Source organism: Balaenoptera musculus, chromosome 20 (assembly GCF_009873245.2).
Source record: "Balaenoptera musculus isolate JJ_BM4_2016_0621 chromosome 20, mBalMus1.pri.v3, whole genome shotgun sequence".
Taxonomy (NCBI): Eukaryota; Metazoa; Chordata; class Mammalia; order Artiodactyla; family Balaenopteridae; genus Balaenoptera; species Balaenoptera musculus.
Window position 1 is genome coordinate 50,356,619 of NC_045804.1, and position 15,667 is coordinate 50,372,285.

Genomic DNA, 15,667 nt, shown 5'->3' on the forward strand with positions numbered 1-15,667 from the left:
CCTTCCCCACAACCGGCTCTGCGGCTCGCAGGTTCGGGCTAGTCTGGGGCGGGGACTGGAAGCGTCTGAAAGTGGTGAGGAGGGCGGGGACGCGGGCCCCTCTTTAAAGGCCCGGGACCTGAGGCGCCTCGATACCGGCCGGCGACCCGGAGAAGCGCGCCCCATCCGGCTCCCTTCGCCTAAGCCGCCGGGGCTGCCATGGGCCGCTACCGCATCCGCGTGGCCACCGGGGCCGCACTCTTCGCTGGGTCGCACGACCGCGTGCAGCTGTGGCTGGTCGGGGCGCGCGGGGAGACGGAGCTGGAGCTGCAGCTGTTGCCGGCGCGGGGCCAGGTCAGCGGGCGGAGCGGGGACAGACCCCGGCCGGGACGCGGGAGGCCGGCGAGGGGCGGGATCTGAGGGCGAAACGACTGCGGAACCGTGCCTGCTGGGACTTGCAGGTGTTGGGACGCCCGGGCGGCTGGGCCAGGAGGATCGGGGGCCAGGACCCGGGCTGAGCGCACACCCCTTCTCCCTTCCCGCCGGCCCTGGTCCTCGCAGCCTCCAACTCCTTCTCCAAATGACCCCAGGCCAGTGTCAATATAGGATCAGAAGTCAAGTGGGACGCTCGTAGGAATGAGGGAGCGGGGAGAGCTCAGTTAAAGGACCGATGAAGGTGCTGAGACTCAGACATCAATTCAAGACACTGCGGGCCACGCGCCGCGCTCCCTCTTCCTCCCGGTGCGATGGGGCGTCAGACACACCGCGCAAATGTCCGGAGGAGGGAACGAGGGAGGCTGTCTTTGGAGGCCTTGTCAACGGAGGCTCCACAAAGGTCCCCTCCTCTCCTGTCCCCACCGCACCTCTGACCCCCAACCCCACCCGCGGCAGGCAAAACGGCCTCTCCTGGGACCCTGCTACTAACTCTCCGGGTTCTGGTCCCACAGGAGGAGGAGTTTGAGCATGACATTCCCGAGGACTTGGGGCCACTGCAGTTCGTGAAGCTGCGCAAACACCACTCCCTGGTGGACAACGCGTGGTTCTGCGACCACATTACGGTGCAGGGCCCTGTAGCCTTCGAGGAGGCCGCCTTCCCGTGCTACTGCTGGGTGCAGGCCGACAGCGTGCTGTGCCTGCCCGAGGGCACCGGTGAGGGGCAGTGTCGGGAGAGGGGATGCAGGGCCTGGGGAACTGCTGGGGAAGGGGCGGGGGAGGGCTGCGGAAGGTCAGAGGGCCTTGAAGAAAGTGAGTGTTCAGCAGGTTAAGTGTGGAGAAGACAGGACGTGGGAAAGAGTTATAAAGTACCAAATTTATACACAGAATAAAAAAGCCTGCAAGTGGGGCTGGACAGGGACATAAGTGATGTGCAGATCCCACCCTCCAAGAAGATGAGGACACGGGATGGGAGCCGCAGCAATGATGGGAAACAGAAGTATGGGATGAGGAACAAGTTAGGGCAGGGCAGGTAAGGGTAGCACATGGAATAGGGGATGGGGGTGACCCCTAAGAGGAGACAGCTAAGGGAAACAATAAGCAATATGACTTGGAGAGCTGGTTTGGTTGGGAAAACACGGAAGAAAACCACGAGGGACAGGGTGCACACTGACAGTGGGTAGGGATGAATGAGGACAGCAAATACACAATTTGTTACCATGGGAAATAAGTAAGAAAGACGATTACAGAGGCAAACGAGGGCAAGGGCAAGTAAGGATGGAAACATGAAATACATCACTTTGAGACAGGTGAGTAGAAATGCGGATAAGAACAGGAACAAGTTGATAATATAGACTCTGATGGTAAATCTCAGAAGAGTGAAGTCAGGGAAAGAAAGCAAACAGCTGTTCCTAAAGCCTTTTGAGGACGGTTGAGGTGTGGTAGGTGAGGTTCAGGGGATGTGAAATTAACCAAAGCAATATATAGTAGAAAATAGATACCGGCATATGAGTGATTGAGATTTTATCACCTTTTTTTCTGGCCACGCCGCATGGCTTGCGGGATCTTAGTTCCCTGACCAGGGATTGAACCTGTGCCCCCCGGCACAGTGGAAGCACAGAGTCTTAACCACTGGACCACCAGAGAATTCCCAAGATTTTATCACCTTAATTAAGGTGATTTTTTCCAACCATAGATACTGATGAAATAGGATCAGGTGGCGAAAGACGAGTTAAGGGACAAGAAAGGGTGTCAAACATGAGACTGTTGTCTCGAGACAAGAGACAGGGTTGAGATTAGCAAAACCCAGAGTGCAAATTTGGCAATGATAAGATAAATGTGTCTCAGGAATCAATGGAGTGAGGCAAGGCCAGAGATAAAAGCAACAGAGCGTGACTGAACACATGGCCTATGACGGCAAAAAGGAAGATGAGGACAAGCAGAGGAGAGCACAGGACCACACAAACCATGGCCAATTGTCTTAATGTCTCCCCAGCCTGCCTGGCAGGAAACAACGCATCGGACGTGTTCCAGAAACATCGAGAGCAGGAACTCAAAGAAAGACGTCAGATATACTGGTGACCACCCACCTACAGGGCCTCTCAGTGGTACCCCCCATCACTGACCTGGACACCCTCCCTGAAGCCTTGTCCCCATCTCCTAGCTGGGCCACATGGAAGGAAGGGTTACCCCTGACAATGGCTGCGGGCTGTGAGGACGATCTACCTGCAAATATGAGATTCCACGAGGAGAAGAGGCTGGACTTTGAGTGGACACTGAAGGCAGGGTGAGAACAGGCCTGGACCTCAGAGTGGGGAAAGGGCTGGGAGATCCAAAAATGGTGGTCAATGGTGAGCAGCTGAGGGATTGGCAAATGGGTTCATGGCTCGATTCCTGTCCTAGGGCTCTGGGGATGGTCCTCAAACGCGTTTACACCCTCCTGAGATCCTGGAACCGCGTGGAGGATTTTGATCACATCTTCTGGGGCCAGAAGAGTATCCTGGCTGGTCAGTGGTTCCCCAGGTCTCCATAACTCCTTGATGGCCCCTTTTGATGACCCAACCTTCACACTCCACAGCCCCTCACGAGACTTCACAGATGAGAATATATTGTGCTGGGTCATTTCTCAGAGGCCCCAGATGAAAAGGCAGGGGCTAGATACGGGATGGTCACGTGCTTGGATCGCTGGGGTAGGGCCTGGAGGAGGGACATCCCGGCTGTGTAAACAACCTCCTCCTACACTCCACCCCGACCCCACAGAGAAGGTTCGCCAACGCTGGCAGGACGATGAATTGTTTGGCTACCAGTTCCTCAATGGTGCCAATCCCATGCTGCTGAGACGCTGCACCTCTCTGCCCTCCCGGCTAGTGCTGCCCTCGGGGATGGAGGAGCTACAGGCCCAGCTGGAGAAAGAACTCCAGGTACCCCTCCCACCCTGTGCTGTTCTCTCCTTGGCGGTGTGGCCAGAAGTAGTGAAGGGCAGGGATCAAAGATGAGTCAAGGAAGGGAGGCTGCGGTAACCTACAGCCCCTTGGTCCAGACTCCAGTGCTAGAAAACCCTAGAGGTGATAAAGTATGTAGGGAAAACTATGAGGAGCTCCCAGTGTGGAGGGGAAACAGGATGGATTCCCAGGGTGCAGATGGGGCCAGAGGTGTTAGCAGGGACAATGACATTCCCTGGCTGACGTCAGTGCTCTGGACACCAGTGTTCACGGGCAGGGAGAAGGGTAGAAAATGTGCCATTAGGTGGGGAGAACTGCGGGGGTTACTTGGGTTTGGAAGAGGTGAGCTGCATGTGAGGAGGACGAGCAAGGCAGGATGTGAGCGTGCCCTGTGCATGTGTGCGCTGGACTCGGCGGCAGGGCTGGGCAGGGGAACCTCCGTGGATTACTTGGCAGAGAAGGTGAGTTTTAGGGAGTGAAAGAGTGTTTGCTGAGCTGGTGACAGCTGAACACAAGGTGTTCAGATCATCGAGGGATAGTGGGGAAGGGGCCTGGCCATCTCGACAAGGGGACAGCTTGCACACTGGACTGAGCAGGCCTGGTTCTAAAATCGGATCTGCCACCACACATCCCTGGGCAAGGTGTCTACCCTCACTAGGCTGTTTCTTCACTTAAAATGAGAGGAATCGGGCCAGATGCTCTGGTTCTGCCGATAGGACTGTGCAACCGACGTAGGATGATGGCAAGAATTCAGATAAAGGTCTTGAATGTCTTCCGCCTTTGCCCTGGCCCTCTCGGGTTAGACTTTGAACTCTAACGATGGATACATTCCTCCTTTCCCCAGAACAGTTCCCTGTTTGAGGCTGATTTCATTCTCCTGGATGGAATTCCAGCCAATGTGATCCAAGGAGAGAAGCAGTACCTGGCTGCCCCCCTCGTCATGCTGAAGATGGACACCAGTGGGAAGCTGCTACCCATGGTCATCCAGGTGGGGCGCCCTGGGCATCCGCCTCCCAACACTGCTTTCTGTTCACCTCCGCCTCTGCTCCCGAGGAACCAGCGCCCTGGTTCTTGACTCCCAAACTCCATCCTCACACAGTGAGACCTGTTCTCGTGTCACTCCGCTTACAGCCTGGTTTCTCCTGACTCACCCAACTGGCAGGACTTGTTCAAGAGTCATAATGGCCTTTTGGAGTTCTCATCCTACACCCGATGGTTCTCGAACTTTAGTGTGTATCAGAATCACCTAGACAGCTTGTTAAAACACAGCTTGCTGGGTCCCAGCATTAGACTTTCCAATTCAGTAGGTCCGGGATGGGGACTGAGAATTTGCAGTTCTAACAAGTTCCAAAGTGATGCGGATGCCGCTAGCTTGGGAACACACTCTGAGAATCACTATTTAATCTCTCAGTCCCCTCTATCTTTTCTCCCACTGGTCTCAATAGTTAGTTAACAAATACTGTCAATTATCTCACACACCCAGCTTCCCCTTCCATCCCCCACCATAACGCAGACCCCCATCACGTTTCTCCCAAACCACTGTCAGATCTCCTCCCTGGACTCCCTGCTTCAGACTCCTCTGCATTCAACCCGACGATCATGGTGCTCGCACAGTGCCACAGCTAGTGAGAGGCACGGTGGGAGGGGCCTCATTCCTCCTCCTAGATTATACCTCCTGGATGCGATAATCGTACTTACTCATCTGTTTCCCCAAGATTGCTGGCCATAATGTCACACATAAAGTGGGAGTTCAATGAAGGCTTAATTTCTCTTTTTCCCAGATCCAGCCTCCCAGCCCCAGCTCCCCGACCCCACCACTGTTCCTGCCCTCAGATCCTCCACTTGCCTGGCTCCTGGCAAAGTCCTGGGTCCGAAATTCAGATTTCCAACTGCACCAGCTCCAATATCATCTGCTGAACACCCACATGCTGGCTGAGGTCATTGCTGTGGCCACCATGAGGTGCCTCCCAGGGCTGCACCCTGTCTTCAAGGTACAACCTCTACCCTCCATGTCCCCCTTCACTCAGACCCTAGAGAAAGGAAACAGCCCAGTATCAAATGATATTGCAGCACCAAAAAAAAATTTTTATCACTGTGAAAGAAAGAGGTGAGAACAGAAGGAAGACTGCATCAATATTTTAAGACTTGTGTTTCAATTAAGTCAAGTCACTTAAGGTTTCTTCAGGACATATTACTAAGGAAACCCTCTGAAATTCTCAGAGATCTGACAATCTAGCAATGGGCCTAGAGTACAGCCGGAATATTGCTAGTAAAACAAAAGCCTTGTTCCTGCCTTAGGAGATTTACAATTTAGCCAGAATGACAAGTGGTGCCCATAAGAACTACCCAGAGAACAACAGCTGGATCTAGAATCTGAAACCACAGAGACAGCCGATAAACACTAGAGTATTGATGGAGTACGTTCCACCCCAACTGAGTTTGCTAAGTAGGAGCAGGTCAAGAGGCAAGGAGAGCGGCCCAGCAGGCTGCTTACACCCGCCCAGGAGAGAGGTGGAGAGAGACATGCGTTTGGCAAGGTGGTGACGGGAACGAAAAGGAAAAAATCAGAATTGGGGAAGGGATGGAATAGTAGCTGCGGCAAGCCTGGATATCAGAAAGGTCAGAGGTCTAAGCTCCTGCAACACCCAGAAGCCCAAGGGTGGGTACTGCAGACTGACCTAGAAATCCTGTAATTTTATGAAAGAGTGAGCTCAGCATCTATTGCTCGGCAGAAGGCAGCGACATAAGGCTTGTGCTTGAGTAAAAATGTCCTCAAAATCTTGATGACACTTTAGATATAGGGAACAAGACAGAGAAGGGATGAAACTGATACAAGCTTATGAACCAGACCAATTGTCAGAAACAGGGAAGCCAGGAGAGAAGCCAGTTGGGAAGCAAAGATGAGGTTCAGTTTGAAGTATAGGGAATCGGAAACGTTGGTAGGACATGCAGGTGAGCACCTGGCAAGGAGAACGACTGAACTGCGTTTCAGCCGGGGGCCCCGCCCGACCCCCAAGCCTGGCCAGCAGTAGCTGTGGCCTCTCGGAGTCTGGGGTGACACAGACAAGATGGAGACCAGTGTGATGAGCAGAATCTTGGATTTTACTGATCTCAGGGCGCTCCTGCACCACCGTCTCCTGCTCACCTTGAAGAGGCTAAGCCTCTAGGCACACTGAAAATCCCCCTTTACGAGTTCAGCCCTCTGCCCAACTATCTCCATTCCCACAGCGACGTCATGGCAAACAGCTGTACTGTTATCAGTACACGCAGGAGAGCCAGGCCAGCAATGTCCCAGAGGTGACCTGCACAGGCTCTGGATTCGGACTGCCGGAGTCTGAATCCTGAATCCTAACCTCTGTACTTCCCAGATGTGAGCTCAGTGTCCTCAGGTCTAAATGGGGATGATGGGAGGCCCATCGTGGGGTTGCTGAAGGCTGACACGACCTAATAGTGTGACACAGGCTAAAAGCTAGAAAAAATTAGTTCCTGCAATGATTTATTAAGAGTTGTTTGTCCCAAGGTATCTCTGCTCCTCATGTGGACTTCGGGCTTTCCACGACACTCAGCACCTTTCATGAACTTTCTGAAAAGTTTCAGTCCAATGTGAGCTGCTTTGACCTCTTGGCACCAGAGTTATCTCTGCCTCATGCCCTGTGTCCAGCAACAATTCAGATAAATACCAACGCTACGTGAAACCTGTAAATAAACTGGGTGGAAATGACAAAATAGTCTGAGACAAAAAGAAACGCATGTGAGGATGAGATGGCCTTTTTTAATAGCTAAGGAAAAGCTATTTCTTGAAAAGCTATAAAAATAGAGGGGACCTAACTGCCTAATTGGGGGTGGGGGGAGATTTGACGACAGCCCCTCTGCTGCTTACGTACATAGCTCAGTATGGCTCCTCTATCTCACTAAAGGTACCCATCCCCCAAAAAACCAACAGTGAAGCGACCAGGGGATGGAAGTGTGGCTTTGGTAATGAGTAGAGAGGCTAATTTAAGCTGTGAGGTTGTAAATGACAGAGTATAAAAGCAAATCAAAAGGGGCTGATTCTCAAAGGCCACCTACACCCCAGGTGGAAATCATAAAGATAAGCGATAGGTCTTCCCTGGTGGCGCAGTGGTTGAGAGTCTGCCTGCCAATGCAGGGGACACGGGTTCGAGCCCTGGTCTGGGAGGATCCCACATGCCACGGAGCAACTAGACCCGTGAGCCACAATTACTGAGCCTGCGCGTCTGGAGCCTGTGCTCCGCAACAAGAGAGGCCGCGATAGTGAGAGGCCCGCGCACCGCGATGAAGAGTGGCCCCCGCTCGCCGCAACTAGAGAAAGCCCTCGCACAGAAACGAAGACCCAACACAGCCAAAAATAAATTAATTAATTAATTAATTTTTTATAAAATGGAGCAACTCTATATGATTGCAATTTAAAAAAAAAAAGATAAGCGATAACAGCTAGTATTCAAGGACTTCTGTGTGGACTAAAAACTCTTCATACATCACTCACATAAACATCACTGCAGCCTCCTGAGACAAAAGACCCTATTATCACCCGCTGTTGACAGACGAGGGGCTAGACAGGAGATAGACAGATCAACACTTAGAAGGTCTGGTACCTTGGATGAGTATCAAAGTGAGTGCTGAAGTGTAGAGTGAAACCCAGGTCAGTCTGGCTCCAGAGCCTGACTCACAGGGGCGAAAAGATCACGAGAGTGAGTGATCACAGAAGCAGGAAGAGACCAGCCTGTCAAGGGAGGAAAGCATCAAGAGTAGACACCATGCTGCCTACAAGGAAGGACCCAAGCATGTCCTCCATAAACCACCCCCTCTAATCTCCCCCATCCCAGCTCCTGATCCCACACATCCGCTACACGATAGAAATCAACACCCGGGCACGGACCCAACTCATCTCAGATGGAGGTGTATTTGATAAGGTAAGGAGGGGATGGGGCATGGGGCTGCCTCACCGTCTGACTCTCTATGATTTCCTGCCACTTTCAAGATCCCAGATCCACCTGGGTGAATGTCCTGACCCTTAAACCCATGAGCCCGTCCCTTTATATCTATGTCTCTAAATGTGAAAATGCCACATCTGAACCCCTTATATAGTGTGTGCTGGCTTCTTCCTCAAGGCCTCACATCTCTCTTGTCCCAGGCAGTGAGCACCGGTGGAGGGGGCCACGTGCACTTGCTCCACCGGGCCCTGGCTCAGCTGACCTACTGCTCCCTCTGTCCTCCCAACAATCTGGCTGACCGCGGCCTGCTGGGAACCCCGGGTGCTCTCTATGCCCACGACGCTTTACAACTCTGGGAGATCACTGCCCGGTGGGTGAGACGGGGAGCCGAGAAATGGGGCAAGGGAGAGGGCAAGTGGGGCTCTGGCCTGAGGTCAGCATGGGGCAAAAGGAACCTGACAACAATAAGGTCCAGACAAGAGGAGCAAAGGACTGGATCCTGGGGAGAGATGAGGGAAGCGTTGAGTCAGTGCGTAAGGCCTGAGAAGGAGGAGGCTGGGGACAGAGAACCTACGTGGGAAAGCTGTGGACCGGGAGGCTGAGGGATCTGGAAAAATCAGGGATTTTGTCAGGGAGAATGGCTGTCAACCATGTATGGGGATTCCTAGAACTAATGACCCACGTGTCCTTCCTCTCTAGACTAGTTTGTAGAAAGAGTTGGGAATGACCCAAAAGGCAGGCCTTGAAGAATCTATACTCAGACACATTGAGAGTCAGCTGGGCAGAGACCATGGAAAAGTGCAGGGGTCAAAGTCCGAAGCTTTCTCCTCTCAAGGAGCTCACCTCCCTTCTCCCCTGGCCAGGTACGTGGAGGGGATCATCCACCTTTTCTACAGCGGGGATGACGTCGTGAGAGGGGACCCTGAGCTGCAGGCCTGGTGTCGGGAGATCACTGAGGTGGGGCTGTGCCAGGCCCAGGACCGAGGTGAGAGCCCTCCCCAGGGACAGGAGCTCCTTGGACACTCTGCCCAAGTAGAGTCTGGGTTCAGGACCCCAACCCCTCATCCCACCCCCTCTCCATCCACACGTTCAAAATCTGAATCCCATTCCACCTCCTAAGACTCAGGACCACTTCTAGATACCCCAGGATCATCCTCCTCAGAGACCCTGGCCATCAACCTTTACTTCCACCCCATCCCCTAACCTGCCACAGCATGGGACCCCACAGGGCCAGAACCCCAGCCAGCAAGGGATCTGCCCAGGCCCTGCTGCGGCTCACGTTCTCTCCTCATGGTTGTCTATTCCTACTTGAGGATATAAATGGGAAGATTTTTCCACCAAAGCCCGTAATGACCCCTTCTGTTCTCCCTCTTCTCCTCCTGCCTGCTACTGTCCAGCACACGCATAGAAAGTCCAGGCCTACTGCACACTGACCACAGTGCGAGGTCATTTCTAGATGCAAACGCAATGCTCTACGTGCTTTGGCTCAACCCTGAACTCGGTGCCCCTGCCCCTGGGGCTCACATTTCTTTGGCCAGTCCAGCCTCTCCCCACGCTGCTAGGATCCAGCCCACCGTCTTTAGCACCCCACCCGCATTCTAACCTCTGGGGAAAAAAGCCTTTCTTGAGCTCTTCCTAGATTCCTCCTCCTCCTTTCTCTCACACATGGGCCAGCCTGGACTCTGCTCCAAATTGTCCTTCTGTCCCTGCCCCTCACACTTTGCACCAACATCTCTGCCTCTGTGGGACACCTACAAACATTGACTGGGGAGCCGCTATGGCCGGCCTCTGAGGGTGCCGTGAGCACTAACGCAACACCCGCCCTCTGGAGGGAGCGTCTCCCTAGGGAATCTGTGGCTGCACCACCCCGCTTCCAGGACCAAACTTTCTCTAGTATATCTCGGTATGTCCATGGGCTCCACGTGCTCCCGGGAGACCCCCTCCTCTCCCTGGCCATCTTTTCCCCAACCAGTATCTACATTTGGAAAAATGAAAATAAACATCAACATGTGAACTTTAAACCTCCACTAAGTGCCTCTCATTCTCTCTTCCTCCCACTCTCCTTCAGTTCTCATAGCTCACCTTTGCCTCACTTTCCCAACAGACTTTTTGGGAGAAAGAAAGGTGTGCTAAAATAAAAAACGGCCTGAGATTGGCAGTCAGGAACCCGAGTTCAAGATCAGCCTCTGCCTTTTCCCAATTATGCAGTCCTGACAAGCACTTTAATCTCTCTGGTCTTTGTTTCTTTTGTTTTTTTTTAATCTACAAAAGGGAAGTGATTATATTTGGTCCACTTAACTGACAGGATTAGTTGGGTCTCTGAACCCCCCACCCTCCACTGTGAATTGAGTGGCGTGACATAATCTTTGCGGAAGCCTCTCTGGCTATGACCCTCTACATCTATGACTTCTCTTATCCGTCACGTTACCCCCAATTCAGACACTTGTAATTCACATACCTGGGCATAGGAGGAAGCAATCCCTAACTTCTCAACCACTTTTTGAGGCAGAGGATTTTTGATCCACTCAGAACCTTACTTCAGCCCCCCCAACCCCTTCCCAACATATAACCTCAAGTACTTATTATGTAAGTTGAGGAACTTGTTCCACAACCAGGTGAATTTACCTCATTTAATAAAAATAGGTATCATCATACACTTTACAGGTCAAGAGATTGAGGTGGCATGAGAGGTGATAGTACTGGGACCTACAAGGTAACCCCAACTTATATTATTTGAATCTGAACAGTGAACTCCCAGGTCTGATTGCAAATATATTGGAATAAATGAACTAAACAACAACCATTCCAATTCCAAAATGTAGACATCCCAAGTCTTCAGCCTTTATTTCTCTCCTCTCAGACTGTAGCCTCTAAATCCTGTTTCCTTCCTGCCCAGGTTTCCCCATCTCCTTCCAGTCCCAGAATCAACTCTGCCATTTCCTTACCATGTGTGTCTTCACGTGCACTGCTCAGCATGGGGCCATCAACCAGGGCCAGGTATGGAGAGCTGAAAGCCCAGGTCCCTGAAGGCAAGTGTCTGGACCTTGGGATGCCCAAGGGAGAGATGGGGGTTCAAACCCTAAGTACCAGGATCCTAGGGTTGCAGTTTCTTCCCCCAGCTGGACTGGTATGCCTGGGTCCCTAATGCCCCATGCACAATGCGGATGCCCCCACCTACCACCAAGGAAGATGTGACAATGGCCACGGTGATGGGCTCACTACCTGATGTCCGACAGGCCTGTCTTCAAATGGTCATCACATGGCATCTGGGGCGCCGCCAGCCAGACATGGTAAGAGAGGACCCTGGGGAAAGGGAAATGACAGTTGGAAGGGAAACATAAGAGTGAAGGGCTAGGCTCTAGATGTGTCTGACTCAAAACTGACTGATCCTTTGTTCTTTCTTAGGTGCCTCTGGGGCATCACAGAGAAAAGTATTTCTCAGACCCCAAGGCCAAGTCTGTACTAAACCAATTCCAAACAGATCTGGAAAACTTGGAAAGGGAGATTACAGCCCGGAATGAGCAACTTGACCTGCCCTATGAATACCTAAAGCCCAGCCACATAGAGAACAGCATCACTATCTGAGCTCTGGGATGCCCCCACCGGGAAGACTGCAGATCAGCTCTGGGACTGACAGTTCCATATTGAATTTCATGGTTTCCTAGTCTCTGCTGCAGAGGCTCTATTTCCTCCCCCAATTAAACCCCCTACATCTGCATCCCATGAGCCCAAGGGCCTTTACTTTTCTGTAAAGGGCCTGATAATATGTTAGGCTTTGTAGGCCACACAGTCTGTCACAGCTACTCAACTCTCTTGTTGTAGCACAGAAGCAGCCACAGGCAACGTGTAAATGAATGCTGTGTTCCAATAAAACTTTATTTACGGAGAGTGAAATATGAACTTCCTGTGTCACAAAATATCCTCCTTTTGGTTTAGTCAACCATTTTAAAATGCAAAAACACACAACAAAACCCTGTGCTTCGCTACAGGGATGTGCACAGACTGCAGGCTGGATTTGGCCCTGGATTTGGGGCAGTACCTGTACAACGGTACCCTGCGGTAGCCTGAGGCACTGACCTTACTTGCAAAACATCCAGAGAATGGTGGGGTGGGTGGGGAGGGTGAGGAAGAGTTCTTGGAGAAATCGACTACCTCAACTAATTCTCCTTTCCCAGGAGCTTGACTTCATGCTTGGCCAACTTAAAAATTCCTGACTCTTCTTTGGCAACTTTCCCTCCATCCCTATGTCTCCTATTCACACACCTACCCTAAAAGTCCCTGAATGAGAATGGTGCCCCTAAGGCAAAATAAAAACTTTCACCCCAAAATGGCTTCCTTCCAGACAGTCTCAAACAAAAGAGACACGAAATAATGTCTCAAGGCCACTATCCCAGGCTCTTCAGTACCCTGGAGTCTCTAAGTGTTTCCCAGGTTCCAAGTTCTCTTTCACGACCCTTTTAAGAACAATCTGCACAAAATAAATGGAAAAATACCACCAAGTTATGTTAACCACTGACAGTGTCTGGTTCTGGGGTCTTGGGATCAAAATGACCCCTCTCAATTATGCTATGACCACTGTCCTCACTAGAATGGGTACAACATACTCAGTGCAAAATTGTGTTCTTCAAACACCACTATTTCCCTGAATAATTATTACAAATCTGTTTTTCACCAGTGAGGTATACAAACTTTTTCTTTGGAGGGTATGATCCATTCATATTTTTTAAATCTTGTACTCTACCTTGTTCAAAGGACCTATGATCAGTTTCCTTGGTTTACAGTAGGGAAGAAAAGTGACATTTGTGTGTACTTATTCCTTTCCCCAGAACATTTGGCAGGGCCACTCACCTTAACAGCTTGTTCATTGAATCTGCTTTCCCTGGACTTTTCCTAACGGCCGTATTTTTCCTGGATTTGGCAACCACGACTCTTCAGTATTCCGTGTTTGGTTAACAAAACGTTACTTAAGTATTTCCAATGCCAAGAACCCTCAGCAATTTTAAAGCGTTCTAGCCAGAACAGCACCCTTGGGCTCGGGAAGGGGCTCCACGTCTTCTTTTACTGTGTCAGTGTCTATTTTAAAGGGTAGGGATGAGTAGAGAGGAGATAGAGGCGTTCTCTCTCGGTGTAAATCTCTCTGTCTCACTTACCACACCTCCATCACAGGATACCGCCCGAGACTAAGGTATCTGAGGGAAAAATGACATAATTTCAATCCTCGGCTGCTGAGAGCGCATCGCCAAGGTTACCAGGAGCTCCGCCAGAGATAAAAGCTTTCCTGAGGCCGGGCTACCGTTTCTTCCTCGTCACGTGACTTGACAGACTTGGTCACATGACATACTGGTTCCTCCCATTCCAATCTGGAGAGGGGGGGGAAAGCCAAGAAATCGGAGAACTTTGCTCCTGCAATACTCGCACCCCAGCTACATATGGGTCAATAAGGCATTCCCGAGGGGCTGCTACGGTTTCAGAAACACCGCTCTTTCCCGCCGAAGTCCGAGAGGACCCGGAGGCGCCAGCGTTCTCCGCCTGGCGCTCCCCAGCCCGATGGTTGGGCCCGGAAGCCACGCCCCCTCGGTCGCTCTCCCTGCTCTCGGTCCTCCGCGAGTCCCCAAGCCCAGCTCTCTTTCCCCCCCGCTCATCGGGGCTTCCTCTCACCGCCTTCCTATCTGGCCCACATCTAGGCGATCCCCGACTCCTTTCTTCATGGCGTCGCTTCTGTGCTGTGGGCCTAAGCTGGCCGCCTGCGGCATCGTCCTCAGCGCCTGGGGAGTGATCATGTTGGTGAGGGGACTGCCCGGCGACAACCGGAGAGGAGAGGGCCTGAGGGGCCCGGGTGTTGGAGGGCTGGAAGGCTAGGAGACACCAGGCGTTTGAAAGCAGCAGACAGGCCGGAGGGGGTGGTTGATTAGCCGCTGGAGAACGAGACAGAACTGAATTGAGAAATGGGGAATTGGAAGGGAGAGGGGGAGCTGAAGCTTGGAATGGGCCCCGGGTCTGGTGGATTTGGAGTACCCTCAAGGTAAGAGGAAGAAGAGCTACGTTCTTGAGAGATCCTTGACCTGAATGGAGGGCAGTGGGGAAAGGGTGTGCTTGTTCCCGAAATGGATAGCTGGGCGTTGTTTCCCGAGGACTCTACCCGACCCACTTCAGGAAGAAGTAATATGGAGAAGTGCCGATTCCCTCTGACCCCCTCCTCCCTGTCCCGTGATAATGACGCCTCCGGAGAGGATGATAATCTGGTTCCTGGGTTGCTCATTATTCCTAACCTTGCCCCAGCCGAGTCTTCTCTATGTCACCATTCATGCCCTGTTCCGGGTGACTGGAGTCCAAATCCGGCAACAACCAACCCTAATCCCAGCTCATTCTGGTGATTCCCAAACCCAGATGTTGTGGCAACATTCGAAGTGGGAGGAGTTCAGGCAGTGACCAGGTCAGGTGCCTGAGTTCAACAACCTACCCCTTCCCTTTTTGCAGATAATGCTCGGAATCTTTTTCAATGTCCATTCCGCTGTGCTAATTGAAGACGTTCCCTTCACGGAGAAAGATTTTGAGTAAGTGGAGAGGCGGGGGAAGTGGTCAGAATCATGGGCGGGGAATTGCAGGAGGCTGGATGCTTGGGGCCCAGAGGCTAGGGAACTGGCTGCTCTGTTTAGCACACAGGAGCAGTCTTGGGAGTCAGACCTCAGCGGCCATCCTAAACCCACCTCTTTAGGTGTGGCTTCTTTAGGTATTTTCCTTGACTTCTCTGTGCCTCCTCCACCTACGCAAAGTGGATGCTATAACAGAACTCACCCCACAGGGTTATGAAGATTAAGATAATACACGTAAAAGCGTTTAGAACGGTACCCGGCACACAGTAAGTGCTGTGTAAATGTTGGCTGCTGTTAATGTTTCCGATATTTCTCTGCCTAATCCCCACCCCTAGGAATGGCCCCCAGAACATATACAACCTTTATGAGCAAGTCAGCTACAACTGTTTCATCGCCGCGGGCCTTTACCTCCTCCTCGGAGGCTTCTCTTTCTGCCAAGTTCGGCTCAATAAGCGCAAGGAATACATGGTGCGCTAGAGCACCGTCGCGTTCCCCCTCTCCAGCCCCCTCCTCTATTTAAAGACTCTCCCCACCCAGTCACACCCGCCCCACCCCCAGTCTGGCGCCCTCTGCGGACTGGGTTTCCCTGGCGAGAGACTGAATCCCTTGTTCTTCAACCTCTGGCGCCCGGCTCCAGTGGAGGGAGGTCGGGGCTGGCCGTTCCCTGTCCCTCCGGCCCCCTCGCCTTGTACCGTTCCACAATAAAGAGAAACTGCTCTCTTAAGCCTCGTGTGTGTGCATGGGTTGCGGGGCAGGCATCCGGGCTGAA

General features: G+C 52.2%; 2 protein-coding genes and 1 long non-coding RNA gene across 8 annotated transcripts in view; 2 read left to right on the forward strand and 1 right to left on the reverse strand.

The window, feature by feature from the left end:
• LOC118887048 overlaps nucleotides 1-13,437 on the reverse strand; it is a 100,779-nt gene extending 87,342 nt beyond the window's left edge. The window contains exons 1-2 of the long non-coding RNA XR_005017870.1: nucleotides 13,154-13,437; nucleotides 11,528-11,608 (exon numbers count right to left, since the gene is read on the reverse strand). This is a non-coding gene — a long non-coding RNA (uncharacterized LOC118887048). The remainder of the gene's footprint in view (nucleotides 1-11,527; nucleotides 11,609-13,153) is intronic.
• On the forward strand, nucleotides 54-12,188 carry ALOX12 (arachidonate 12-lipoxygenase, 12S type). 6 transcript variants are annotated; one of them, XM_036837585.1, is made up of 14 exons: nucleotides 54-333; nucleotides 927-1,128; nucleotides 2,408-2,489; nucleotides 2,576-2,698; nucleotides 2,815-2,918; nucleotides 3,172-3,332; nucleotides 4,198-4,341; nucleotides 5,135-5,344; nucleotides 8,198-8,284; nucleotides 8,506-8,675; nucleotides 9,169-9,290; nucleotides 11,202-11,302; nucleotides 11,425-11,595; nucleotides 11,711-12,188. In XM_036837585.1, exons 1-14 carry the CDS (start codon nucleotides 199-201, stop codon nucleotides 11,888-11,890), a joined length of 1,992 nt encoding a protein of 663 aa, XP_036693480.1. In that variant the 5' UTR covers nucleotides 54-198; the 3' UTR covers nucleotides 11,891-12,188. The 6 variants fall into 6 exon arrangements, with proteins under 6 accessions (XP_036693480.1, XP_036693479.1, XP_036693481.1 ...); XM_036837584.1 differs by having other exon boundaries at nucleotides 195-814; XM_036837586.1 differs by lacking the exon at nucleotides 11,425-11,595 and having other exon boundaries at nucleotides 195-814.
• Nucleotides 13,438-13,886: 449 nt separating the features above from the next.
• RNASEK (ribonuclease K) lies at nucleotides 13,887-15,622 on the forward strand. Its single transcript, XM_036836496.1, has 3 exons — nucleotides 13,887-14,089; nucleotides 14,783-14,859; nucleotides 15,234-15,622. The coding sequence occupies exons 1-3, from the start codon at nucleotides 14,012-14,014 to the stop codon at nucleotides 15,373-15,375; spliced, it is 297 nt and encodes a 98-aa protein (XP_036692391.1). The 5' UTR covers nucleotides 13,887-14,011; the 3' UTR covers nucleotides 15,376-15,622.
• Nucleotides 15,623-15,667: the final 45 nt, after the last annotated feature.

Excerpts from the sequence above, each read along its gene's own strand:
- ALOX12 (XM_036837584.1), top strand. The coding sequence starts at position 650 with ATGAAGGTGCTGAGACTCAGACATCAATTCAAGACACTGCGGGCCACG. Across the intron at positions 9,291-11,201 it reads GTGCCAGGCCCAGGACCGAG|GTTTCCCCATCTCCTTCCAG; the intron begins GTGAGAGCCCTC and ends CTTCCTGCCCAG. Across the intron at positions 11,303-11,424 it reads GGGCCATCAACCAGGGCCAG|CTGGACTGGTATGCCTGGGT; the intron begins GTATGGAGAGCT and ends TTCTTCCCCCAG.
- RNASEK (XM_036836496.1), top strand. The coding sequence starts at position 14,012 with ATGGCGTCGCTTCTGTGCTGTGGGCCTAAGCTGGCCGCCTGCGGCATC. Across the intron at positions 14,090-14,782 it reads CCTGGGGAGTGATCATGTTG|ATAATGCTCGGAATCTTTTT; the intron begins GTGAGGGGACTG and ends CCCTTTTTGCAG. Across the intron at positions 14,860-15,233 it reads TTCACGGAGAAAGATTTTGA|GAATGGCCCCCAGAACATAT; the intron begins GTAAGTGGAGAG and ends CCCCACCCCTAG.